The 27,496-nt window shown below is 29.3% G+C and overlaps 2 protein-coding genes across 2 annotated transcripts; one reads left to right on the forward strand and one right to left on the reverse strand.

The window, feature by feature from the left end:
* The first annotated feature begins 300 nt into the window (after window positions 1-300).
* LOC109817100 (ammonium transporter 1 member 2) lies at window positions 301-10,638 on the forward strand. The gene is made up of 10 exons (XM_020382298.3): window positions 301-679; window positions 841-900; window positions 1,033-1,080; window positions 1,329-1,461; window positions 1,535-1,611; window positions 1,973-2,071; window positions 2,169-2,239; window positions 2,328-2,418; window positions 2,507-2,595; window positions 8,864-10,638. The coding sequence occupies exons 1-10, from the start codon at window positions 452-454 to the stop codon at window positions 10,389-10,391; spliced, it is 2,424 nt and encodes an 807-aa protein (XP_020237887.1). The 5' UTR covers window positions 301-451; the 3' UTR covers window positions 10,392-10,638.
* Window positions 10,639-16,786: 6,148 nt separating this feature from the next.
* LOC109794227 (protein neprosin) lies at window positions 16,787-21,849 on the reverse strand. The gene is made up of 8 exons (XM_020353697.3): window positions 21,760-21,849; window positions 19,378-19,587; window positions 19,172-19,258; window positions 18,812-19,063; window positions 18,148-18,318; window positions 17,817-17,870; window positions 17,534-17,680; window positions 16,787-17,449 (listed from the first exon to the last, which is right to left on the reverse strand). Exons 2-8 carry the CDS (start codon window positions 19,582-19,584, stop codon window positions 17,072-17,074), a joined length of 1,296 nt encoding a protein of 431 aa, XP_020209286.1. The 5' UTR covers window positions 19,585-19,587; window positions 21,760-21,849; the 3' UTR covers window positions 16,787-17,071.
* Between the last annotated feature and the right edge of the window lie 5,647 nt (window positions 21,850-27,496).

The raw sequence follows: 27,496 nt of genomic DNA on the forward strand, positions 1-27,496 counted from the left end.
TCTCTCCACGTTTACAAGTTAATTTACGTAAAAATTACAATTTTTTGCTTCTCACAAACGTGAATTTTCACGTCCAAAAGCTAAAGTAAACACGCACTTAATTATTGGAGATGATAAACTCATTTGACGTGATAGTTAATCATACACCTCCCACAGATAATAACTTGAGTTTTGTTATTACTGAAAATAAATAAATAGTCATCCGTTCACTTTTTCTTTCGTCTTATTTTCGTTCCATTTTCGATCTTAATTTATATTTATCACATGTTCTTCTGAACCTTTTTTGTTTTCTCTCTGCCTCTCTAAAGTATCCAAAATAAAAAAGACAAGTTATCTACTAATCTACTAATAATCTAAATAAAAGATAAGTCGCATGAAAAATGTCGGAATTTCAGTGGCTGACAGCCTGACACTGAGTTTCATAGCTTGAATCCAAGTTGGGAAGTAAACAATGGCTTCAGCTTCAGCTTCGCTTCGATTCTGGTCTTCTATAGCACCTATATCCCACTATTACACCCATCAGTTGGCTTCCCTGACCTCACTCAAATTCGGTACTCCAATTTCTTCTACCAATACCATTTATCTTTCCAAGCCTCTCGCTGTGCGTTTCGCGCTAACAGAGTCCGACTCCCCCAAATCCATAGAACCTGACCCTCAAACTCTTCTCCAACAAATTGCTGTAAGTCATTCATTTTCCATCTTCAAATTTAACCTTTTCTTCTTTAAACCTTCTGGGTGGGTTTCAAATTTCTACTTGAAAATACAAAATATTCCCCTTCGTTTTATTTATTTATTTATTAAATTTCATGATTCAAGAGTTCATGTGCGTTTTTATTGCAGGACAGTTTTGATCTTCCTCCTGATTACTTTTCACAGCTCCCCCGCGATCTTCGATTAGACGTAAGTGCAGTGTGCAATTCTTTGCTGTGTCCACGCTCAGCATTATCATGCAATAGTTTCCACTATGGATCAATGACAAATTAAAGATGCTCCTTTGCCCTGAATCATGTTTGTGTTTTAACTTTTGTGAAGCTAAACGACGCCGCGTTCGACCTTTCAAGTGGACCTGTTTTAGATGAGGTTGGTTCTTATTACTAGCTACAATTTGCCAGCACAATTTCAGATTCCAATTAAGACTGAGTGCTTCTTAGCTTTATATTCATCACACTCAATATATTTGAGGTACATGTGTAATTGTGTATGTAACCTAGTGCTAATCCATTAATTGCCTCCTAATATGTCTCTACTACCATGTGTGTCTGCTGTATTTCCCGTACCTAAATATAATGGATATTTTATGTTTAATGGGGATAAATATACTTTCTCAGTGTGGCCAAGAGTTGGGAGAGACATTGCTGAACCTCTCTCGAGCTTGGGAACTTGCTGACACATCAACCTCCCACTCTTTAGTGAAAAAGCTTCCTTTGATTGAGGCCAAGTTGACAGGTTCTTCCAAATCAGGTAAACCATGAGAAAATATTTAGCTTGAAAATGTCTTTAGCTTGAAAATGTCTTTGTTCCTTTTGTTGGTTAGCACTTGGAAAGCGTTTGATATCTGCTGGTCGAAGGTTTCAATCAATGGGACAGTATGGCCAAGGTGAGCCACAACAGGTATTTACTCTACATCCGTGCCGGATATCTCTGGCTTCCGCCAAATTGATGTAATGAGAAGATGATTGAAAGTTTTTGGGGAATAACTAACTGATGATATCCGTTTCTGCTTCTGCTCTTCTTGTTGCTATATTCGGGGTCATTTACCCTCTATATGATATGATTTTAATTTCTTTTTAGAATTATTCTTCTCTTTGAAAATATATATTGTGTTGAAACAAAGGATATTAAACTATTATTAGGACCAAAAGAGGACTGGGGAACCATGAATTACTTCACTTTAATCACTTTTTTTATGTGTTATAGTTACTTCATATTTGACTTACTAACACTGATATTTGTCAATGTTTAACCATCATAGATTTCAAAAGCAATGATAGCAGCTGGGAGAGCTCTATCTGCTACTTCAACTTCTGCAGTAACAGTTGAACAACCGAAAGATGAAACTAGGATGCTGAAAGTCTGTAATTATTCTGTCTCTGGCTATGGCATGTTTCCTGTTATAAGAAACTATGACTAAGGAACTGCAAAATTAGTAACATGGTTGCCAATTGCAGTTTGGAGAATTGCAGGTTGAAATAACACCAGATAAGGCCAATATTGGTGCTGCAATTGGAATTGTTTTTGGGTAAGTTTTTGAAGTGGAACTTGATTTTTATTAGAAAGAGGATTGAGACGCAGAAAACTCAGTTCTTTTGTTTAAATTTGGAACATAGGATTCTTTCTTGGGAAATAGCTCAGGGAATTCAAAACGCTCCTGACAGTTCTTTGCAGTATGCAAATGACAATGCCCTGCTGCTTGCTAAGGTGCTTTGTAATAACTTCTCACTCAACGTCACTTCAACTTGTTTCTGTTGATTACTGATCCTCAAAATCTCTAATTGTTTGGCTGCAGTCTTTAAAAGGAGCATTGCTTTCTCTTTTTTACTTCTCAACGTTCTTGTCTGCATTTACCTCAGTGGGACTTGTACTACTTGGGATACAGCTCAAATCAAAGAAAGATTGAGCTTTAGGTGTGCCCTTGCCTCAGTTTTGCTTGTAAATGGTGTAGAGATGCATGGTCTCTGTTTGTGAGTAATAATAGTATATAACCAAACTCATCATATGGTGATTGGAAAACAATGCACATAGTAGCAATACTTTTTGTTCAACTTGGCCTTTAGCATCTAGATGAGGTTGATTTTCCTTCATCTTTCCTGCCAATTTTCTAACGTGAGTATACCATTTTGCATGCTGTTGAAAGTCCAATCTAATTTACAATTGCTCAAAAGCAATATATATTAATGACTTTGATTCGTTACCAACTAAGGCTCACTATTCCAGTGAATATACTGGTGCGATGTGGAAATTTTACACGACTGACCATTATTATTAACGAAGAGAAGGAAACTGTAAACATGACACAAAATTGAGAGAAGGGAAACAATTACAGTCAACGTATTAAAACTCAAAGACAGCTTTTCTGGATTGAATTCTTATTAATATGTAACTGTATCCTCATAGATCGAGGACTGACCGACCCACACCACGTAGGTGGAAAACCAATCGACTATTGTGATAGAACTGATTACTGACTAACCTCTGCTATAATAACTAGACTACTAGACATTGGTCGAGGCTTAACAATCATGGGTATATCAGATATATAAAGATAATCAGTAAAGGAAAAACAGTTATAACAATGACAATTATATCTTATAATGAGCAAAAGTTATCAATTTGATAAATCAGTTACACATGAAACACAACACGACTAAGAAATAAAGACTGATCCAAATTATTAGAGATGAAAGACAGAAATCGGAGTAAGGCAAAGCAGCTATATAAGGAGACATAATAAGCGGACAGAAGTACGTTTTGACTCGTACTCTTTAATGTTTGGGCGATAGAATTATTCCTCGAGTTGAAAAGTAATTAACAGTAAGGCTAAATCTAAAATTTTACATAATTCATTCAAATCTTTTTGTTATTAGGCCGAATCTAATGGTTGAAGTTTTTATTTTATTTTATTTTTTTATCTGTGGTTTCAATTAAATTGGCATGTCTTGAGAAAGGTCAACAAAGTCGAGGCAACTGGTGAATCTAATCTGGTATCTAAATTCTATGACCCATATCTTGGTGTCAAATATTCAAAATTGAATGTACCATATGATATCTCGATCGGTGTCACATATATGGAACAATAAGGGCATCCGGTTCGCATTTGTAGAGCAAATCGATTTTTGCGGACAGAACTGCTTCTCCCCCATCTCTAGTGTAAAATGTAATGTTCTGTCTTTTATTTAGATAATAGCAAGAAATGATCCATGTATAAAAAATAATAAATAAATAAATAGATCAAAGCAGATCCAGAAGGTAATGTTCGCAATCTTATATGTTGCTATATATGTCGGAATAAAATGAGAAGTTAGATCCTGAAGTAAAATTTCACATGATAATCAATGATAATTAAATTATAGAAGAAAAATTTGTCCATTCCCCCTCCATTTGTCTTGGCTTGTTAGCATTTTGGTTAGGGTCACACCATTCGTCATCGATTTGGAACTTATTATATTTTCTATTAGCATTAGGTGAAAGGCACTTTTAGATGTTACACCTTACAATTGAATAAGTGTCGAATCCTTGTAATGTTTTCGTCATTGTTGCCCATTTGACCCGTCCATTTCCTTATTACTTATCACTGCATCTCGTGGAAGAGATTACGCGGCAACATGTTCATTCAACCATGCTTTACTTTATTTCCAATGAGACAGTCATATGTACTTCACTGCAAAATTAAAATCATTAATTGTAGTTGTCAGCTTCAAATTGATCAAGCACAACGCCACTAATTTCAAGATTCATGTTTAAATACTCAAAGATTCCCAGTGTCGTAATAATTTGGATTTGTATATTGCATTAAGTCCACTATGCACTTGCTTATGTGAATTTTTACGTTGGAGGGGGGCAGACCGAAGGTTCTGACTTCAGACACGGATAAAATAACATTACTAAACATCATATGATATCAAAATATAAATTTAACCAATATCGTTGATGGTCGTGCTGTCTTGGCCTAATAATAACGACTAATCTACCATATACAATTTCCATGTCACGTTATTTATTTGTTAAATGTGTTAAGGAATTCGATTTGTATTCATACTCGTTTTTTCTTGCATTTCTTTGTTACTTCTTTTAATACTATTTTCCTTTTCTTTTTCACTGCATTTTATCTTTTACTTTCTCTCTCTCTTTTATTTTTTCTTTCCCTTTTCCTTTTGTAACATTATACCTTTTCATTATTATTATTTTTAATCAATAATTGTATGTGATGTGTCTCTAGTGTGATTGAGTGACTTTGGAAAGTTGAGAAACTCTCAAAGAGTTGTTGAGGTGTTTAGAGAGTTTTTCTAGCCTAAGGTCAAGTTGATTCTATGAGGAAAGGTATATAAGATTTATGTTAAGAATTGAGTCTCATAAGTTCATGTTCTTCAGATCTTAAAGAGGGAAGTTCTAGTTATTGAACCTTCTCCTTCTTCTTCTCATAGATTTTTGAGAGCTTTAGAGTTGTGATTCTTGTAGCTAGTGGTGATTTAAAGCTACTTGGAGTTGAGAATCCCATGAAGTAGGTGTGGAGCTTATGTTATTGGAACTCAATGTCTGTTTCTCCCTTCTTCCTTTTCTCCTTCTCAATTTGGTTTGGAGTTGAGGTAGGAGAACTTCGGATTGACTTGTTGATAATTTGGTTGAGTTGCATGTTGTTTATGTTCATCAAAGGTGGTTATGTTGTTGAAATCTTTAGGTGGTGTGGTGAAAGGTTGGGTTTGGGTGTTTGAAGTTGTTGAAATGATTGATGATTTGATCTTAAATGATATTGCATGTTGATTTTCTAAGTGGATTCGAGTTATTTATTATGATGCATATGTATGAAATGCTGCAATGCATGCTTGATTTAAAGAGTTTCAAGTACCTTGGGGGCAATTTCAAGGGTTTGTTATGTGTAGAACTCGTCGTCATGTCGGGCACGCCTTTAAGGTATCAGTTGCGATTTCAATCAGAGGCCTTTATCTTGTTCACGCTAGGCGCAGATCAATGGCATCGAACGTGAAGAGATAGAATCATCTCGGGTAGAATTGACGTCGAGTGGGGTTTGAATAAGACATGAGGTGAGAGAATTATCTTGGGTTGGATTGGTGTTGGGCGTCAAAGGAGTGATGTCAGGCGTAAGGAGATAATTGTTTCGGGTTGCCATTATTATGAAATCTTTTCCCATTATTAGATATCATATCTTGATGTGTGATCATAGTTATTAATGATAAGATTTTATATTGGATAAAGGGTTCAAATTAGTTCTGATTGACCCTAGGAATGACTTGGTTGACTTTATGCTAGATATAGGGGTCATACTAATTTCGAATGTCCCTAGAATAGTCTCTGTTGATTACCTATTATATTGGCATAGAGATCGAAGTAACTCTGACTGACTCGATCTATTACTTGTCCCTATCTAATCCAACTTGGCAAGTCCATGTCATAGAATATTTCAAAAAGTACACTTGTTCACCAATCCCAAACTTGAAAGATGTAGGGATTAAGTTAGGACATCCTCCAAATAGATGATATATTTGACCATGTCAGCATGCCCAATTCAGGAGAGTACAATTCCTAAAATAAAAAAATGTCAATATTTTTTAAATAATTAAATTAATGTCGATATTTTTTTTAATATTTTATATTAGCTTAATTTCTTAAAATATAGTCTCACCAGGGTTCTCCCTCTCTTCTCTTATGAGGGCTATTTTAAAGATTCTAATGGCCGGCAGCTACACCGAAAAGACCACTTCTATTAGGGCAGTAATCGCGAAAGGTTGCATATTCTATTTCGTATTAAGTCATTCACAAATTTTAGTCAATGTCATATGACCCACCAGATAATATATTATTTTATAGATCTAATTATAATATATATTTTCTAAAGAAAAGATAGTTATTAATTGAAATAACTAAATAAGTTAAATTTATATAAGTTAGAACTTTAAATAGTTAATTTATTGTCTTACGTTAATTTTTAAAGTCAGCTTTAAAGAATATGAATAAACATAACTGTTATATATGTAAGTGATAATTGATCTTCTAAAATAATAATGCTAACTCAATATTAAGAAAACTACTACATACAATGACATTATAAGAGAGTGATAGTTATTGTACTTAATTTCAATAAGATAGTTTTTTCCTAATGAAAATTTATATGTTAGCATAAATATTATATATGAACTTATATTAATGAGTAAAAAGAAGAAAGTTTAGTATATATATAAAAGATCCACCATATATATCAAGAATTATGTGTAAATTTTTTAGTTCGTCTATAATCAATAATTTAATTATATAAATGAATTATCCTTCTTTCATTAATTAATTTAATTATTTATAATGATTGATGTCATAAGGATTTTTTTTTTCAATTTTAGATGTATTTTTTTTCTTCACTTTTTTACAAATAAAAATAATATAAAGTATACATATTTAATATTATGTGACCACGTAAAAAGTCACATAATTTGTCTAAAATATGACATGACTAACATGTTTAAAAACTCTTAACCTTTATTCACATGAAATCTAATCATTAAAATTCCTTTTCTCACTCTCAATGAAAAAAAAAACATAAATTATATTACTAGTTAGATATACAATACTCACGGTAAATAAATAATTATAATATTGACTATGATTTTACATTAAGTGAAATATATTATAAATAATATTTAATATTATTTAGATTAAATTATATTTTTAGGTTTTTTAACCTTTTTATTTATTTATTATTTTTACAGCACGAGGGCTTGTTTCATCTGAATCATTAGCTTCCTCATAAATTCGAATCAACATATTTAATCCTTTTCATATTTTATTATCACACGTTTACGAGATAAAAATAACAATAAAATTTTAATTTAATCTAATAATATTAATAATTAATTATTAAGTCATCTATTTAATATTAAATTATAATTAATATTTAATAGTGAAATCAAAATTACAAGTTTTATAAAATTTAATGACGAAAATTGTGTGATAAAAATTGCAGGTTAAATATCATAAGAAATCAAAGTGTAATTTAGTATATATATATATATATATATATATATATATATATATATATATATATATATAATTTAGTGATAATAGAAGTAACTTTTTGTCCATGATTAAACTTTATTCCCTTTCTTCATAATGTATATATGTATTTTTAATTATATTAAATTTTAGATAAATATAATATTTTTTATTATTTAACTTTATAATATATATATATATATATATAATATAATATAATATAAATGATTTGAATTTAAAATTATTAGTTAAATAAAAGTAAAGTATGTTAATTGGCACACACATTTATTGATATAGTAATTACATTTATAAATCAGTGTAAATTTGTGTGCGCTTAAATATAATTATATTTAAAGATGTCTCGACTTTAAGGATGGATCTCTTACTTTACACAATATACCTTGTGAAAATATATGTTGATTGAGTTACTAAATATGGAATCTCACATGATGATCCATTTACAGAATGGGATGAGTGTCCTTTTCAAAAAAATAAATCTTTAACTCTCGACTAAAAGATATTTTGGTTAAAAAAAAATTGTCATCCCCTCATTTTAATATTACTTTTGAAAAAGGTAAACAAATAAAATTCATTTTCATTTTTGGAATTAATATAAAATAATGAAAGTGTATAGGTGAAGGTGAAATAATAGATTTTCAAACGTAAGTAAAACATTTTTATATAATTACAAACGCAGGGCGTACGTTCAAGTTTCTAAAATTTTATAAGCATCCAAATCAAAGCACTATTATATACTGCATGAAAAATAAAAATAAAAATAAAAAAAAAATATGAAAAAGAAGGAAAAAGAAAAAGAATTAGCAACATTTATGAAAAATAAAAATAAAAATAAAAATTTGTCCTCCACGTACTAATTAAGAATAAGAAAGGCGAAAAAGAAAAGTTGTAGCTTAGTGAGGTAGAAAAAAAGAGTGGAAAGATGTCGAAATAATTGGGGCTGAGGGGAAGGCAACGAATGGGGAACTCAATCTAAACACAAAAAATGAAGAGGATAGGATCTATATATCGCAAGATTCCATGTGCAGCTCCCAAAACCACCAACTAAACTAAGAGATAAAAAAAGAGCAAGTGGTCCTCCTCCACTCTATATAAACATACATCCCATTGCAATTGCATTGGGTTGGAGTTGGATAGTCATGGCTTCTCTCTCTTGCTCCCCCAACGACCTCGCGCCACTCATCAACCAAAGTACCGCCGCCGCCACCTACCTCTGCGCCCAGTTCGACGCCATTTCCAAGAAGCTCGTGGAAACCACCTACGCCGTCGACAACACCTACCTTCTCTTCTCAGCATACTTGGTCTTCGCCATGCAGCTAGGTTTCGCCATGCTCTGCGCCGGTTCCGTCCGAGCCAAGAACACCATGAACATCATGCTCACCAACGTCCTCGACGCGGCCGCCGGCGGCCTCTCCTACTACCTCTTCGGCTTCGCATTCGCCTTCGGCACCGGCACCGGCACCCCCTCCAGCGGCTTCATCGGGAAACACTCCTTCGCCCTACGAGACTACCCCTCCCCCTCCGCCGACTACAGCTTCTTCCTCTACCATTGGGCCTTCGCCATCGCCGCCGCCGGCATCGCCAGCGGCTCCATCGCCGAACGCACCCAATTCGTCGCCTATCTCATCTACTCCTCCTTCTTAACCGGCTTTGTCTACCCCGTCGTCTCTCATTGGTTCTGGTCCTCCGACGGTTGGGCCAGCCCGACGCTAAGCCATGGAACCGTCTTATTCAGGTCCGGAGTCATCGACTTCGCGGGCTCGGGAGTGGTCCATATGGTTGGCGGCATAGCGGGCCTGTGGGGGGCTTTTATCGAAGGCCCAAGAGTCGGCCGGTTCGACCGAACCGGCCGCTCCGTTGCGCTACGAGGCCACAGCGCTTCCCTCGTTGTGCTTGGTTCGTTTCTGTTATGGTTCGGCTGGTACGGGTTTAACCCCGGTTCGTTTATAACTATAGCCAAGGGGTATGGCGGGGGGTATTACGGTCAATGGAGCGCGATAGGGAGGACAGCTGTAACGACGACATTGGCTGGGAGCACTGCGGCTCTGACTACTCTTTTCAGCAAGCGCTTATTAGTGGGCCATTGGAACGTCATTGACGTCTGTAACGGCCTCCTTGGGGGGTTCGCCGCCATCACCTCCGGCTGCGCCGTTGTGGAACCCTGGGCCGCGATTGTCTGTGGCTTTGTGGCCGCTTGGGTTTTGATTGGCCTTAATAAGGTTGCCGCCAAGGTGGAGTACGATGACCCCTTGGAGGCGGCGCAGCTTCACGGCGGCTGCGGCGCGTGGGGGGTCTTGTTCACGGGGCTGTTTGCGAAGGGGGAGTACGTGGAGGAGATTTACGGCGTTGGGCGGCCGTGCGGGGCGTTGATGGGCGGAGGATGGCGGCTGCTGGCGGCGCAGGTGGTTCAGATATTGGTGGTGTGTGGTTGGGTTACGGCCACCATGGCGCCGTTGTTCTACGGGCTTCATAAGATGAATTTGTTGAGGATTTCGAGGGAGGATGAGACTGCGGGGATGGATTTAACTCGGCATGGTGGGTTTGCTTATGCGTATCATGATGATGAGGATGGTTCCAGCGCCGGAGTGGGACTCATGATGCGGAAAATAGAGCCCGCTAGTTCATCTCCCTCTCCCACCGCTCAACCACAAGTGTGACTGTGTGTGTGTGACTCACACCAGATGCATATGCAGTAAAAAATGATAAATAAAAACGTCTTCTAAGACAAAGATATCGATGGAAGGCGTAGGTGTGTAAATTTTTAATGTTTGTTCCTTTGGTTTGATTTAGTGTTGTAGTTTGGTCCACTGTATCACGTTAGTTTTTTTTTTCCTGCTAAAGATAACTAGTTCGTAATATGTAGTCATAAATACTAAATTCATTATAATGCTGGTTATGATTTAACTAGTTTTGTGATATAATTAATGAAAATATTATATATGCAGTATTTGAACATGCATTATTTTCTTTTATATTCATTGTTAAATACCATAGTCCATAGCTGATGATGATCAAGTACAAACCATCTCAACTTGGTACGGAAATATATTCTAAAACAATATGATACTTCATCATAACAGAAGACCTTAGGAACTTAATACAAAATTATGTGAATCAAATTGATCTTAATTTTTTAAACATTATAACTGAAGTTCAACTACCGAGCATCCATCTCAGCTTTGGTAATTAAGAAAATATGTTCTGAAAGAATATAGTACTTCATCGTAATAACATTAATAGAAGGATCATCAGAAGTAACTATAATTAAATATTTATATAGTATTGTACTGGAAAATTTTATAGCCTAACTATGGAAACCTCATAAAAAAAAAATTAATATAGTTGTTTTGTGGTTTTGATGTTCATCATGGTGCTTCCGCCTTCCGATCCATCTACACTTCAAGATGAATTTAAGTAAATGGAAACAGTGGACACACAGCCAAGGCGAGCAACCGGTCAGGCCCCATGTTAAAAAGGCACCAAAATTATTTTTGAGTTTATATAAGTATAAATATAAAATTTATATAAAAAAATAAATTAATCAATAAAATTTAATTAATTAAAAGATGATATTTTCTGTCTCTTAACAAAAATTTATCCATAATTTTACAAAAGATAAATTGATAATGTTGAATATAAAAGAAAATTTTGTTATATATAACTTATTTCCTTTTTATTTCTATTAGTTATAACTTCTCTCATCATTAATAAATAAGAGTTATTGTTAACATTCTCCCATTTTCTTTATATCTATTCTCTTTTATTTGCTCTCTGTTCCCTCAATTGTGATATTTTATATTTTTAGAATTTTAAAATTAAATTGCAAACTTTTATATATATATATATATATATATATATATATATATATATATATATATATATATATATATATATATATATTAGTCATTGTAGACTTGTTTGTGATGTGTGGTTATTAATTTTTTTTTTCTATTACAACAAGTTAACATTTCAAGGTGAATATTTAAAAATAAGAAACTAAGTACCATTGTTTTATTTCATTATCATTTACTTGTTAAAAAATTATTTGATCATATATATATAGATCATAATTTTGTTTTTTCTATATATTTATATAATTGTTTGAGTTTGAATATATTATCTAAAATATATTCTGGTCATCTAAAATGAAAATAAAATTAATATTAATTTTTAATAGGGTGTTCTTGATAATTTTTTTTTGTTAAGCATCCTATAACTATTAATTCTTCATTATGATGTAAATCTAGATAGTTTGGACAACAAAACTACAAATTTTAAGAATGAAAAACTATATAAGAATAATAAAAAATAAAATATATATTATAGTTGAAAATAATGAAAATAAAGATTATTATCATGATTAATTTTGAATATTTTAATGATGACACTATAAGAAATATTACATATAGTTACATATAAAAAGTGTCAATATAAGTACAATATATGTGAATATATATATATATATATATATATATATATATTTGATATATAGTCACACATAAATTTTGTGTTAATTTTAAATAGGATTTAACAACATATTTTGCATGTCACTATAACATATATTTACACTACTTTTTAACAATATATACTAACATAATATATATAATACCCATTTTTTTTTTATTATTATTAATTATCAATGGCATTTTCGTAAATTTTATAAAGGTATAGGGGTATTCTTGTAATTTTATTACTGATGGCATTTTCGCAATTTTAAAAAAATTTAAGGGGTGTTTTGGTAACTTGGAACGGGCCGTTCCAAAAGTAAAACGGGCCGTTCCAAGCTTAAAAATTATACTAAATTTTTTTAGTGAGAACGGGACCAGAACGGGCCGTTCCAAAAGGAGAACAGGCCGTTCTGGTTTTGGAACGGGCCATTCTGGAGGGAGGACGGGCCGTTCAGGAATGAGAACGGGCCGTTCTGATTTTGGAACGGGTCGTTCTGCTTTTTGGGAACGGGCCGTTCCAATTTTGGAACGGGCCGTTCCAGTTTAAAAATTTGCGTACATTTGAAAGATTCGGAACGGGCCGTTCCGAATTCAATACGGGCCGTTCCGGGTGACTCTGGTTGCCTATAAATAGGGGCCAGGGGGGTGAAAAAAAATATACTGAGGGAAGTGAAAATCTTAGAGAGAGACAAAGAGAAGAGAGAGAGAGAAAGAGAAGGGAGAGAGAGAGAGAAAGAAAAGAAAAGAGGAGAGAGAAAGAGGAATCCAGTAGAGGAGGTTCTGCCAGGGGAGAGAAAAGAGGAGGGAGAAGAGGAGATTATGCCCGAGTTTCGGTCCTTGCTTAAGGAGAGAGGTGGAGGTTCTGCCCGAGTTTCGGTTCTTGTTTAAGCAAGAAAGAGGAGAAGGTTCTGCCCGAGTTTCGGTTCAGGTTTATCCAAGTAAGGGTAGTGCTTATAAAATTAATCTAGTATATATGAGCATGATAGGAATAGTATAATTTTAATATGCTATTTTATGTGGAGATTTTCATTTAACATAATATAATTTGGATCAATTGATGGTTGTTTTGGATATTTAATTATTTATATTATTATTATATTGACAAATTGGCATGGTTATGGTTATGTTTAATTATGGAATATGCTATGTGTATGTGGTTTGGAAAAGTAAATAGGACTTAAAGGAGTAAGGTTATGGTATGGATTAGATCGCTTGGTGAGATCAGGATATAATCTTTGGAAAAATATGGAATTTGGGAATCCCATGGTGAGGATTCCAATGTGGAACTTTTCCAAAGGTTATAAAATAAACCACTTCAGATGTTAGGTGGATTCTGAAGTACTCCTCTAAGTATTCTATTTGCTACCGGTATGGGTCTAGGCCGAGTCATACCGATGGATGAGGTGGCCCCACCAGGGTTACGTGACGACGTAATCCAACTGTATATTTTCCATGAGAGGTTAGGCGTGGGACATGGGTTGCTGACATGTTTCACCGTATCAACACTTGGTTTGGATGGTGTTGAGGCCAACATTTGGTTTGGATGTGTTGGTTACATCATGGATTATACAGTGGTGTGACTTTGTTATGGATGTGGAATATGTATACATATGGTATGGATTGTATACATTGGTTATGGATTATTTTATTATCATAAAATATGTATACATTGGCATGGACATGTATACATTATATTTTGGGTTGGTCTATATTTAGCTTGAAAATGACTTGTTGGTCTGGATAAATATTGTGGATAAATATCTGTTTAACGATATTTTATTATGATGTACTATGATTGGTTTTATATGTGCTAACCCTTATATTTCCATGATGTGGACTGTGATGATCTCACTATGTGGGGGAGCAGATCAGGTATGAGGCTTTGGGATAACAAGAAGTCTTTTGGATAGCTGCTTTGAGAAGTGGCTAGGTTTAGAGCTTGACCAGCACCTAGGGTGTCTTATTTTGATGTTTTCATGACATTGTAATTATATTATCTTTTTGGATTACTGTATAACTTTACTAAGGATGATGACTCTGCTATAGAAGATTATATTATATATTTTGGAAACAATTTATATGTTATTGTATAATTACACTCTAGCGTAGCTGGCTTTTGCTTTATTTTCTTTATTTTATATTATTTTATTTTGGTTGGTTATTAATGTGACGGCCTAGGGTGGGTCGTTACAATAAATATTATGTCAATATAATAAAATGTGTCACTATATAACAATTTTCTTATAATATGAAAATAAACATATCCTTTTCAACTAACATGATTAGCATAGTTCATTAGACATTTAAGATCTAATAAAATGGAATAATAATCTTATAAATGATTGACGAGATGAATTACCAAAAAAAAAATACCCTAAAAGAGATATGTAGGTGTTAATTGTGAATGTTTCTAAAAATACTTTTAATATCTTAATAATTCTTCAATAAAAAATATTAAAAAAATACAATACTCAAATAATTAAAAGCATTTTGTTTTCGTCCAAGATCTTTAAAAAACTCATAGCCGTGTAATAGGAAATAATAAGGAGCAGGAACTTCATCATTCATATTTAGTAACAATTTCGTATAGTATTCTTGGAGAGAAGTAAAAGCAGCGCATACGGTTAAATTAATCAAACACAAGTTATGGCAAATCTCTTATATCTTAATTGTAATAGGAGTAATGAACATATACTACTAAGTCCAAAGTATAGCAGATACCATAATAGCTCCAAAATGGAAGAACTTTATTTTTCTTTTGTGAAGCTGTAATAAAGTTCACAAACAGCAAGGAGAAAGAAAGCAAATCAATCAACGAAGGAAAAGTAAAAAATTCTTTTACATTACGTGATAGACAGGCGCTTGCAAGTTGTTTGTATTTTGCTGGGTAACCTATATAAATCACAAATTCACAATGTAAAAAACAGATTGATGTTTAAACACAACTTACTCGCCATTTTCTTTTTCACATTTTTGTTTGGGAAAAAAGTAAAGACCTAGAGTATTTAAAAGAAAACCATGTAAATATATATAGTGGTATATGAAAGGGTAAATATTATTTATGAAAAATAATACAGTGAAAGTGCGTGTTTATGTATTTTTTATTTTTATTTTAATTAATAGAAAATGATGCAAAAAATGGTGATGTAAAGAAAACTATAGAAAAGTCGTCCTTTAGAATGTAGCGCTATTATAAACCATGAACTTCCAATATAATTATTTTGCGGATTCAGCCAAAATATTAACATGATAAAACGTTAACCCATGCAGTCATTTCCAACTATTCAGACTAGAATGCATATGGTGTTAAAAGCCTTGGACCAGTAGTTTCCAATTCTCATCATATAGTTGCAGAGTTGGCATGCATGAAATCTTACTCTGTTAATGCTATCAATTATGGGGCAAATATATATTCCTACTTTTTTTTTAGAAGAAATATATAAAGAGGTGCTAATAGGAAATAATTGTTAGTCCAAGGCTTGAAGGGAATGATTGTTAGAATAGAATTATCTCTTCCCGTGATTTCAACTTTGTCAGTCCCATAAATTATTACATTATTTATGACTTATGAATTTATGGAGTGTAAAACTTGTATGAGTAAATATTTGCGGCTGATTTGTTAATAACCTAAAAATGAAGGTGTATTTAAAGTATTTTCTTCCCATTAATATTGAAAATTAAAACTAGGGATGATCACAAATTTGAGACTCGATCCAAAATCGAAAAAATTGAAAGAAAAAAAAAAGATAAATAAGTGAACTTAAGTGAATTATTGATTTAAGTGAATTAAAAAGACAATTTAAAATAATTAATTTTAATTAAGTTTGATTCGAATTTTTAGATTCATTGATATTTAAATTCAATCGTACAAACAAAATGAAGACCAAAATATTTATCATTGACTTAAAAGCTAAACTTGTTTTAGCTTATCTTTAATCCTTATTATTAATGTATAAAAAACTCTAATTAAATGTGTAATTTGTAACTTCATTTTTTTATATCATGTACCTAAAAAAATTTATTATAATATTTAAATTATTTGAAACTTGAATAATTTTATTCATTTTGAGTTTAAACAAGTTAAATAATATTCAAATAATTGAATGTATAAAAAAATACAAGAATTAAAAAAAAAATTGGATAAAATTTTATTTGGGTCAATTAAATGATTCAAAGTCTAATACATCTTTATCCATTGAAAATTATATCTTAAAATCAAAATTTATTTAAACTAAAACCTACCTAAACCGATAAATTATTTAGTCAAATTCGAATTTAAATGATGCAACATATAAATTATATTGATTTGGACTATATTGATCCAAAAGTGACTGTTGATCTTGAAACCATCCAAATACCAAATTGTTAAGCAGTTGGGCCGGTCACCGCACTATTTCTACAGCTAAAGGACTGGGCCCATTCGACCAGCCGACTCAATCTCCCTTACAATTATAACAAGGGGAATCAAAAATATTTACTCCATAGATGAATTTTAATAACCTATTAATTATTCAATATATTCCTTTTAACAATTTTTACTATTTAAAAATTTCACTAATTAATGGAGTGCAACAAATAAAGATTTAACATACATGAATTCAACTAATAAAAATAATTAAAAATGCATCATCAGAATTTTCTTTATTTTCTGATATACACTAAACATATATAAATTTGAGACATTCAAAAACTTGCCTTCCAATCGTTTTATTTTTTATTTTTTATTGGTACATCTGAAGATTCATTATTTTATTGTTGACTACAAGTAAAAATTTCTTTGCCCTTGCATGGTTGGAAAGAAGCAAAAAAGTTTAAGCTGTAGGAACAAGAATAACTGTATAAAGAATGCAACGAGAGAAAGACATTTGGGATGGAGTATGTATGTATATTCATGGGCATTTAGGATTGTTCCCGGGCCCACCATAGAAGAAGAAGGTCCCCCAATCGTTGCTGTTGTCCATCTTGATGTTATAGCAGTTTGAGTTGGGGGCCAAGGTTGAGACGTCCTGCGCTTGAATCAGCTTGTTATTGCTGTCTACGAGCTGAAGGTTCCGGAAGTAGCTTGCTTTTCCGAAACCTTCCTCTGCGAAGTGTCCAGACCCCATTTGGGTAAACGTGTGTTGCCCATTGGTTCTTGTGTTCACAACCTCTCCTCCCCACTCCACTGCCGTCGCGTGATCCGCTAAGTTTGTGAATAGCTCTTTGGGCCAATACCCTATCAATGTGTTCGCGCCAAAACTCATCCACCAGTTCCCTTCTTTTGGATCCTACAACAATTTTAATATAATACTTTTACACAAGTCACCCTATATAATCATTTCTCTTTACGTAACGGTGGAACAAATACTTACCTTCCAAACCAGGATGCTAATGTCGTATTGCTTGCCAGCATAAGAAGAGAGAGGAGAAATGGCAGCTCCAATGGATATCCTAGCATCCTTTTGAACAAAACCAGCACAAAGAAGGTTGTAGCATCCGGTTGAACGATACGTGTCTCTCTGCATTGCCAACAAAAAAAACTCCACGTGTTTAAATTAATTATAATCATATTGCACCACGGCCCAGCCAAGAAAATAAATTTGAGGAAAAATAAGAGCGAGGAATATATATTTATGAGAAGAAACAAGTGCTAACCGTCCAATAACTGAACAATCTGGGTCTGTTGTCACCATAGAGCTTCGGACTGACCTGACTAGTGGAATGATCAAAGCTTCAGAGATTATTTCATAAAATTAGTATTTCTGTTCCGACACGCACATAATGTGCCGTGTATTACATGCATTCTAAACTCTAAACGTGAATGAATTGTAAACTCACCAACGTGTGCGATAAACTTTCATCTAACATTAAACAAAGAATAACATGTTTTTTCGTCGACTTGTGTTATTATATATATATATATATCATGATTATGTAATTGATAGAGGGGAGTGAAGAGTGTAGAAATTGAAATTGGAAGGAGTACCTGCCATCCAGCTTCGATGCTATTAAGATCAGGACCTTCGAAGGCTCCTGAAAGGACCCAAATTTGTGATAGACTAAACTCGCCCCTCACCTGAATTGATGGATCCCATACATTTATTGTTGCCTTTGCCCCGAATATGTTTTGCGATGATTCAGTGTATGCGACCGCATACTGCATACCACAAATGTATAATCAATCAAAAGATATCCTTTCATTAAAAGCAGAAGTTACTAATAATTCTAATGTCAAGACCCTTTATTTTTTAATCATAATAGAGGTTGGAGAATTATAGTATGTATGAGAAAGACGACTTAATTAAGTTGCCGTACAAACAAAGCAATCTTGATAGCTTTTGGTTTTGAAATGAAGTATTATACAATATTTAATAGGATTCGGTGTTGTGAAACAGCTAGCAATATTTGCTAGATCTATATGTGAAAATTACATTTTTTGTGAAGTAAAAAATTATACCATTTTGATCTTTGCACACACGATTTATCATTGCCTCTCAAAGTATCTTCATATTGAAAACCACGTTAAGAAAAGGATATAATTAAAACAATCATATGAACAGTAGAGTTGGAATAGAATGTAGAAGCTCTTAAATTCGAATATGGATCGTGTTTGTAATTAATATGGTATATTAGTACAGTAGTTGACGCACCTCATGGCCATTGTTGCCGAGAATATCTAGGGCATCATTGCGGCGAGAGAGGGAAACTCGTGAGCGTTTTTTGCCAAAGTGATACAAAGACTTTGCTCTCAACACGTCTTGCACTGTGGTTCGGCGTATGGGAACCGTTCCCTTCGGACACCGTGTACCATTTAGGTGCCACATTTGCGATATTCCTTCACCTTCCATATCACTAGTATCTCTCTCCACCTTCATCCCTCCAGGCATCTCCGTTGGCATTTTCTATTACATATCCATCAAATAATGTCAAACATTAATAAAATTTAATTATACGTACAACATAGAAGAACATGAGTAAAGTGCAAGGAAAGCAAAGAGGTACACGTATACCTGGATCTTGTGATTCTTTAAAAGGGGGTGATCAAAAGCCAGTTGTTTTCTTTCGTCAACACAATCAATAAGATCTCCATCTGGACTCTGCAATACGGTCCAACACCAAAAGAGATAATAAAGAAGCGGAAACCAACATTTATATGCCCATTAAAATCTCAACCACTGATCGACGTACACAAAAAACTATATAATGTTAATATTACCTCTATGGTGAGCACAGGAGGCTTATTGATCTTCTCCAAGTGCCTTTTAATCCTTTCAAGTCTCAGGCTACTGGTGTGCCTATACCTTGTGTCATTTAGCGCACCTGATTCAACCACAGCCCTTTGTAGAAGGATGGCAACAAAGAAAGCCATAAGGAGAAGATGATGGTCTTCAAGAGGCCTTCTCATTCTCCCAATAATACCCATATTCTTTCAGCGCCAACAAAATGGGCAAAACATGCAAAAACATGAGTTAGGAAGCCATAACTAGCAAAGCAAATCGCACCAACAAAATCTGACTTTCATGGTTATTTCCATGCCCCAACACTAAAGCAAGAAAAGAAAGCTGCAAAAGGACTTGTTAAGAAAAAGGAAGGAAGGAATAAGCCTCCCCCTAAACCGCCTCTCTATTTAATTATATTAATGGCGAAGAGGGGAGTGGTTGAGACCAATCAATTAAGGTGCTGAAGTTCAGATACCCTTCAATTTTGAACCTTCAGCGTCATGATCGTGAATTCGTGATTGCCTCCATTTGATTATGCACTGATGGTGCATGATGATGCACCACTCGTGCAGTTTGAAGATTTGGGGTGCTGCTTTTGGATTGCACAAAAAACCTTGAACCAAGCTAGGAGAGAATTTGTTGTGAAGGTATGGAGAAGGGTAACTTGACTCGGTTAGATTTCAAAGTTGAAACTTAATGAGAGCATGCGTTTCAAAAACTCTCAGACCTACCCAACTGAAACTATCTGCCACCATACACTTTGACATTAATATTTCCCTTGAAGCACACCTTCCCTCGCTAGCTATAGCTTGCTTTCCTTCACAGTCTCTCCATTCCTTTGCTTAACCTTTTTTTAAACTGACAAATTAAAAATACCACTCATTTGGTATAACTTTTGAGGTAGGTAGGTGTTTGGGGCTAAACGATCACTCTATTATTGGAAGTTTATTTTGTCTTAATCTAAAATTTTAAAGTGCCATTTATTTGAACTTTAACTCACCATATAAAAAATTAAAATATGTAAGAAAATGAAGTCAACTAGATGTTAAATATAATATATCAATATTAAATTATGTAGAGTTAAAATGTAAAATAAAAAACATGATTTACAATATATTTTAAATTAGATAATATATAAGATATTATATTACATAAAATATTGTCGATCAAATAAATTTTTACTATCAATATACAATTTTTAAAAAAATATATATAAATTTTTAAAAGAATGTAAAATATTAAATTGAGTTAAAATGACTAGAAAATATGTATTTTGCTATCAAATAAAATCATAATTAACCATTAATTTCTTTGTAAATTTTCAGTGAAATATTTTATTTTTAACACAAATCTGCATAAAAAAAATATAAAATACAAGAAAATTTGTACGGTAAGATATTGATCCAGGAGTACTCACGGTTTTGCTTTTGGATTTTAATTAAAAGGTCTCTCAACCAATGGAGATAATTGTGTATGTATATAAATTCATATTCATCCTTTTGTTTGAACTATATATGATTTTACTTGCATCCAAACAATCTTCCCCTCAAACAAAGGACCATGGTTCTAGGGGTGTTCATGGATCGGTTTTTTGAAAAAACCGATCCAAACCGAACCGAACCATTTTATAAAAGTGGATATCGGTTAACCGATCCATTTTTTATAAAGTGGATCGGTTTGGTTTTCTTAAAATATGGATCGTTTTTTTTTAAAATTGGATCGGTTCGGTGCGGTGCAGTTATCCATTTTTTTACTCATATATGGATCGGTTTTTTTAGAAAACCAAACCGAACCGAACCGATCCACTTTATAAAAATGGATCGGATAACTGAACCGGTTTTATAAAGTGGTTCGGTTCGGATTTTTTTTCAAAATAGATCAGATTTTTTAATATAGATCGGATCGGTTATGAATCGGTTCGAATAAATTTGGATTTTTTGCACACCCCTACATGGTTCCACCCCTTTAATTTCTAAAGGATGTTTGAACAATTTAGGATTTTGCTTCCATCCGAAACATCTTCTCCTCAAACAAAGGACTATGGTTACATCCCTTCAATGTAAGATTTTGTTTGCATCCAAACAATCTTTCCCTCAAACAAAGGACCATGGTTAGTCAGGTCTCCTAACAACTTACCAACTCTATATTGATAAGATATTGTCTACTTTGAATCCAATCCTTACAGTTTTACTTTTAAATATCACCTAAAAAGCTTTTCAATCAATAAAAATAATTATTTGTATATAAATCTATGGCCTTCCTTTTATTTCAACCATGTGAGACTCTTGCAGCGGAGTTCTTGTGAATGGTATTATAAGTAGAAAAGTAATAATAAAAATAATAAGTAAAAACAGTGTATTTTCATAAATATGTAGTACCTTGAATATGTAAGCTCCTCTCCTATCGGTGGCGAGAGCGGTACGTGCAGAAACACTCAACACTTCGTCTGGGAGGATTATATTGCTTAGTTCATGAAACTAACTTGTTTTACTTGTGCATTGCACCCCTTTTATACAGTGGATTACTCTCGAATATCTACCATAATTTGTGATTCTCTTATTTCTATATTTTGACCTCTTTTTATGTTTTGATATCCGAATATTAATTTGCCTTCACTCTCCATAATCAGGTAATAAATCCAAAATAATAAATGACATAAAAAAGTAAATTACTTAATTCAAGAATTGATAATCATAATCTTTCTTATGATTTGCTATAAGAGCTTTCCTTATTCTTTAGAAAAATTTTCTTACTTTTCCTTATTCTTTATTATTACACATTTACATTTAGATGACACATCTCATATTCAGAGAGATTTGGAAGACACATATCAATTATCGAAAGATTCGAATATAAAGGTATTGATATATGATGTTTCGTAAATATTAGATTTGGATACAAATAATAATTATTTTTCATATAGATAGACACATCAATTATTGAAAGATTTGAATATAAGTTATTAATATAACTTTTATTAAGTATTATATTATTCAATAACTTTATACTAAATGTAAATTTTATAAATTCAACTGTTAGATTAGAAATTCATATCAATTTATATGTTTATATCAAATTTTGTTAAAATTGAACAATAATTTAAAGGTAATCAAAATTTTCATATTTTATTATATTTTGAAATGTATATATTACATCAATTTTGTTTTAAAATAATGAAATATCAAATCATCTTTCATTAATAAATTTTTATATATATATATGATCTAAGAGTACAAAAACTTTCAATCTAACAGTGATTTATAAAATTCACATTTAATATAAAGTTATTAAATGATGTAATATTTAATAAAAGTTACACCAATATCATTTGAACTCTATATGATGTTTTGTAAATATTGAACTTTGATATAAATCATAATTATTTTTCATATTTACTGTCATTAATGATACAATAAATGATATAATAAATGAAATAAACAACTGTATTATAAAATAATAAATTTTATAAGTAATAAACTAGTATTTTAACATGTGTAACGCATAAAAAAAATATTTATTTTATATATAACTAAAATTAATAATAAGAAATTATAAATATAGATAAATATGTTTGAATATATAAATCATGTTTAAAATTTGTATATATAAATCTTTTCAAATATATAAATTATATTTTAAATTTATGATAAGTAATTTATATTAAAACAAAATATTATTTTATTTATTAATAATTTATTTTGAATATTAAAATTTAATTTATAAATAATCATGAAAAATAAAAATAAAATTATATAAGAAGTTATTAATTATATAATTTAATTTATTATAGATATTTATGTTTAATATATAGAAATTAATTATTATTATTAATTTTATTATTATTAATTATTTTTTAAATTATTATTTTTAATGTTTTTATTACTATTGTTATAATAATAATAATAATAATAATCATCATCATAATCATAATAAAAATAATAATAAAATCATATTTAAAAATTGTATAAATAAATATTATTAATATATAAATTATATTTTAGATTTATGATAAGTAATTTATATTAAAACACAATATTATTTTATTTATAGATAATATAATTTCAAATATAAAAATTTAATTTATAGATAATTATGAAAAATAAAAATCAAATTATACAAGAAATTAAAAATATTCCTAAAAATTCTCTATTGGAGAAAAGCTTCTAAAGAAGCTCTCATAAAAAATAGAAATTTGTGTTTAATATATAGGAATTCATTTGCATAAATAGATATTTTTAAATATATAAATTATATTTTATATTTATGTTAAATAATTTATATTATATCATAATATTATTTTATTTATTGATATTTACAAAAATATTAAAATTTATTTATAAATAATTATGATAAATAAAAATTAAATTAGCTAAAAAATTCAAAATATCCCAAAAATTAATTAAATTACGATAAATAATTTATATTATAGTATAATATTATTTTATTTATTGATAATTTATCTTTTAAAAGTTAAAATTTAATTTAGAAATAATATCAACACACATCAAATTAGATAAGAAGTTAAAATAATTTCAAAACCTTCTAATGGAAAAAAAATATATAAAAATGTTCTCATACAAAAAAGGAATTTTTGTTTAATATATAGTAATAGATTATTATTTTACTATTATTATTATTATTATTTTTTATTGGTATTATTATTTTTATTGTTGTTATTATTATTATTATTATAATAAAAAAATAATACTATTAATAATAATAATATATAAATAATATTTAAAATTTGTATAAATAAATATTTTCAAATATATAAATTATATTTTAGATTTATGATAAGTAATTTATATTATAAAAATATATAAATTATATTTTAGATTTATGATAAGTAATTTATATTATAATATAATATTATTTTATATATTGATAATTTATTTTAAAATATAAAAATTTTATTTATAAATAATTATGAAAAATAAAAATTAAAAAAGTTTCTAAAAATCCTGTGTTGGAGAAAAGCTTTTAAAAATGTTCTCGTACAAAATACAAATTTGTGGTTAATATATAGGAATTGATTTGCATAAATAGATATTCTTAAATATATAAATGACATTTTATATTTATGTTAAATAATTTATTTTATGTCAATATTATTTTATTTATTGATATTTATAAAAATATTAATTTTATTTATAAATAATTATGATAAAAAAATGAAATTAAATAAAAAAAATATCCTTAAAATCCTCACTATTTGAGAAAATCTTTAAATATACTCTCATACAATATAGAAATTCGTGTAAATTCGTGTTTAATTAAGAGTTGATTTACATAAATAGATATTTTTAAATATATATATATATATATATATATATATATATATAATTTTAGACTTACGATAAATAGTTTATATTATAATGTAATATTATTTTACTTATTGATAATTTAACTTTAAAATATTAAAATTTAATTTAAGAATAATATTAAATAGATATCAAATTAGATAAGAAGTTAAAAATAGTTTTAAAAATCTTTTAAATGGGAAAAAAATCTTTAAAAATGCTCTCACAGAAGATAGAAATTTGTGTTTAATATATAGGAATTGGTTATTATTATTATTTTTTTTTATTGTTGCTATCACTATTTTTATTATAATAATAATAACAAAAATAATAATAATATATAAATTATATTTAAAATTTGTATAAATAAATATTTTAAAATATATAAATTATAGTTTATATTTATGATAAATAATTTATATTAAAACACAATGTTGTTTTATTTATTGATAAATTATTTTAAACTGTTAAAATTTAATTTATAAATAATTATAAAAATTAAAAATCAAATTATATAAGAAGTTAAAAACATTACTAAAAATCCTCAATTTGAGAAAAGCTTCTAAAAATGTTCTCATACAAAATGAAAATTTTATAAAAAAAAATATAAATATAAATTTGTTTATTAATAATTATGATAAATAAAAATTAAATTTCATAAAAAATTAAAAATATCCCTAAAATTCCTCTTATTTAAAATAATCTCTAAAAATACTCTCGTTTAATATAAAAATTTGTGTTTAATATATAGAAATTGATTTATAAAAATAGATATTTTTAAATATATAAATTATATTTTATATTTATACTAAGTAATTTATATTATGTCATAATATTATTTTATTTATTGATATTTATAAAAAATATTAAAATTTATTTATAAATAATTATGATAAATAAAAAATAAATTTGACAATAAATTAAAAATATCCCGAAAATCCCTCTTATTTGAAAAAATCTCTAAAAATACTCTCATATAATATAGAAATTCGTGTTTAATTGATAGAAGTTGATTTGTATAAATAGATATTTTCAAATATGTAATTTCATTTTATATTTATGCTAAATAATTTATGTTGTCATAATATTATTTTTATTTTTTAATATTTATAAAAATAATAAAATTTATTTATAAATAATTATGATAAATAAAAATATCCCTAATATGCTTCCTATTTGAGAAAATCTCTAAATATACTCTCATATAATATAGAAATTCGTGTTTACCAAAAAACATATATCTATATCTACCTATATATATATATATATATATATATATATATATATATTTATATATATATATATAATTTTATATTTATAATAAATAATTTATAGATAATTTATCTTTAAAATATTAAAATTTAATTTAGAAATAATATTAAATAGATATCAAATTTGTTAAAAATTTAAAAATAGTTTATAAATCTTCTAATTGGATTAAAAATAACTTTAAAAATGCTCTCGTACAATATAGAGATTTGTGTTTAATATATAAGAATTAGTTATTATTAATATTATTATTATTATTAAAAATCAAATTATATAAGAAATTTAAAATATTTCTAAAAATCCTCGGTTTGAGGAAAGCTTCTAAAAATGCTCTCATACAAAATAGAAATTTGTGTTTAATATATACGAATTGATTTACATAAATCAATATTTTTAAATATATAAACTACATTTTATATTTATGGTAAATAATTTATATTATGTCATAATATTATTTTATTGATTATTATTTATTAAAATATTAAAAATTATTTATAAATAATTATGATAAATAATAATCAAATTTGATAAGAAATTTAAAATATCCCTAAAATCTCTTTTATTTGAAAAAAGCTCTAAAAATACTCGCACATAATATAGAATTTCTTCTTTAATATATAGAAGTTGATTTGTATAAGTAGATATTTTTAAATATATATATATATATATATATATATTATTTTTTATTTATGATAAATAATTTATGTTATAGTATAATATTATTTTATTTATTAATAATTTATCTATAAAATATTAAAATTTAATTTAGAAATAATGTTAAATAGATATCAAATTAGATAAGAAGTTAAAAATATTTTTAAAAACCTTCTAATTAAAAAAAAATCTTTAAAAATACCCTCATATAAGATAGAAATTTGTGTTTAATATATAAGAATTGATTATTATTTTTATTGTTATTATTATTGTTATTAGTATTATTATTTTTATTTTTACTATTGTTATAATAATAATAATAATAATAATAAATTATTATTATTATTATTATTATTATTATTAGAAGGACACAACTATTGTTATAATAATAATAATAATAAATTATTATTATTATTATTATTATTAATAAATTATTATTATTATTATTAATAAATTATTATTATTATTATTATCAAAAGTGTATATCGATTCAACATGCTAGATTTCTAATTCACACAAAATAAGAAACATTAGAGGGACACAGCTAATTAACTGATATTTTTTGCCCTCCTGGTAACCATATCCATATATGAATATAACAACCAATTTAATTATTTCTATATCTTATCAAATATGTATTTGGCCAACTTGCCCTTTATTTCCTGGAAAGGAAGAAAAGGAAAAATATTTATTATTGGAGATAATAGAAAAATTTAAGGCACTAAAATAATATTAAATTATTTGTAAATTAAAAAATAAAAAATTAGCAATATTTAATACATAAATTATTATGAAATATCAAAAATTTACATCATATTAAAACAAAATATGCAGATAAGTAAATACAAAAATGTATATCGAAATAAAGTGTTTTATAAAAAAATTTGTTTGT

The sequence above is a fragment of the Cajanus cajan genome, chromosome 7 (genome assembly GCF_000230855.2).
Source record: "Cajanus cajan strain Asha chromosome 7, NIPB_CcT2T_4, whole genome shotgun sequence".
Lineage (NCBI taxonomy): Eukaryota > Viridiplantae > Streptophyta > Magnoliopsida > Fabales > Fabaceae > Cajanus > Cajanus cajan.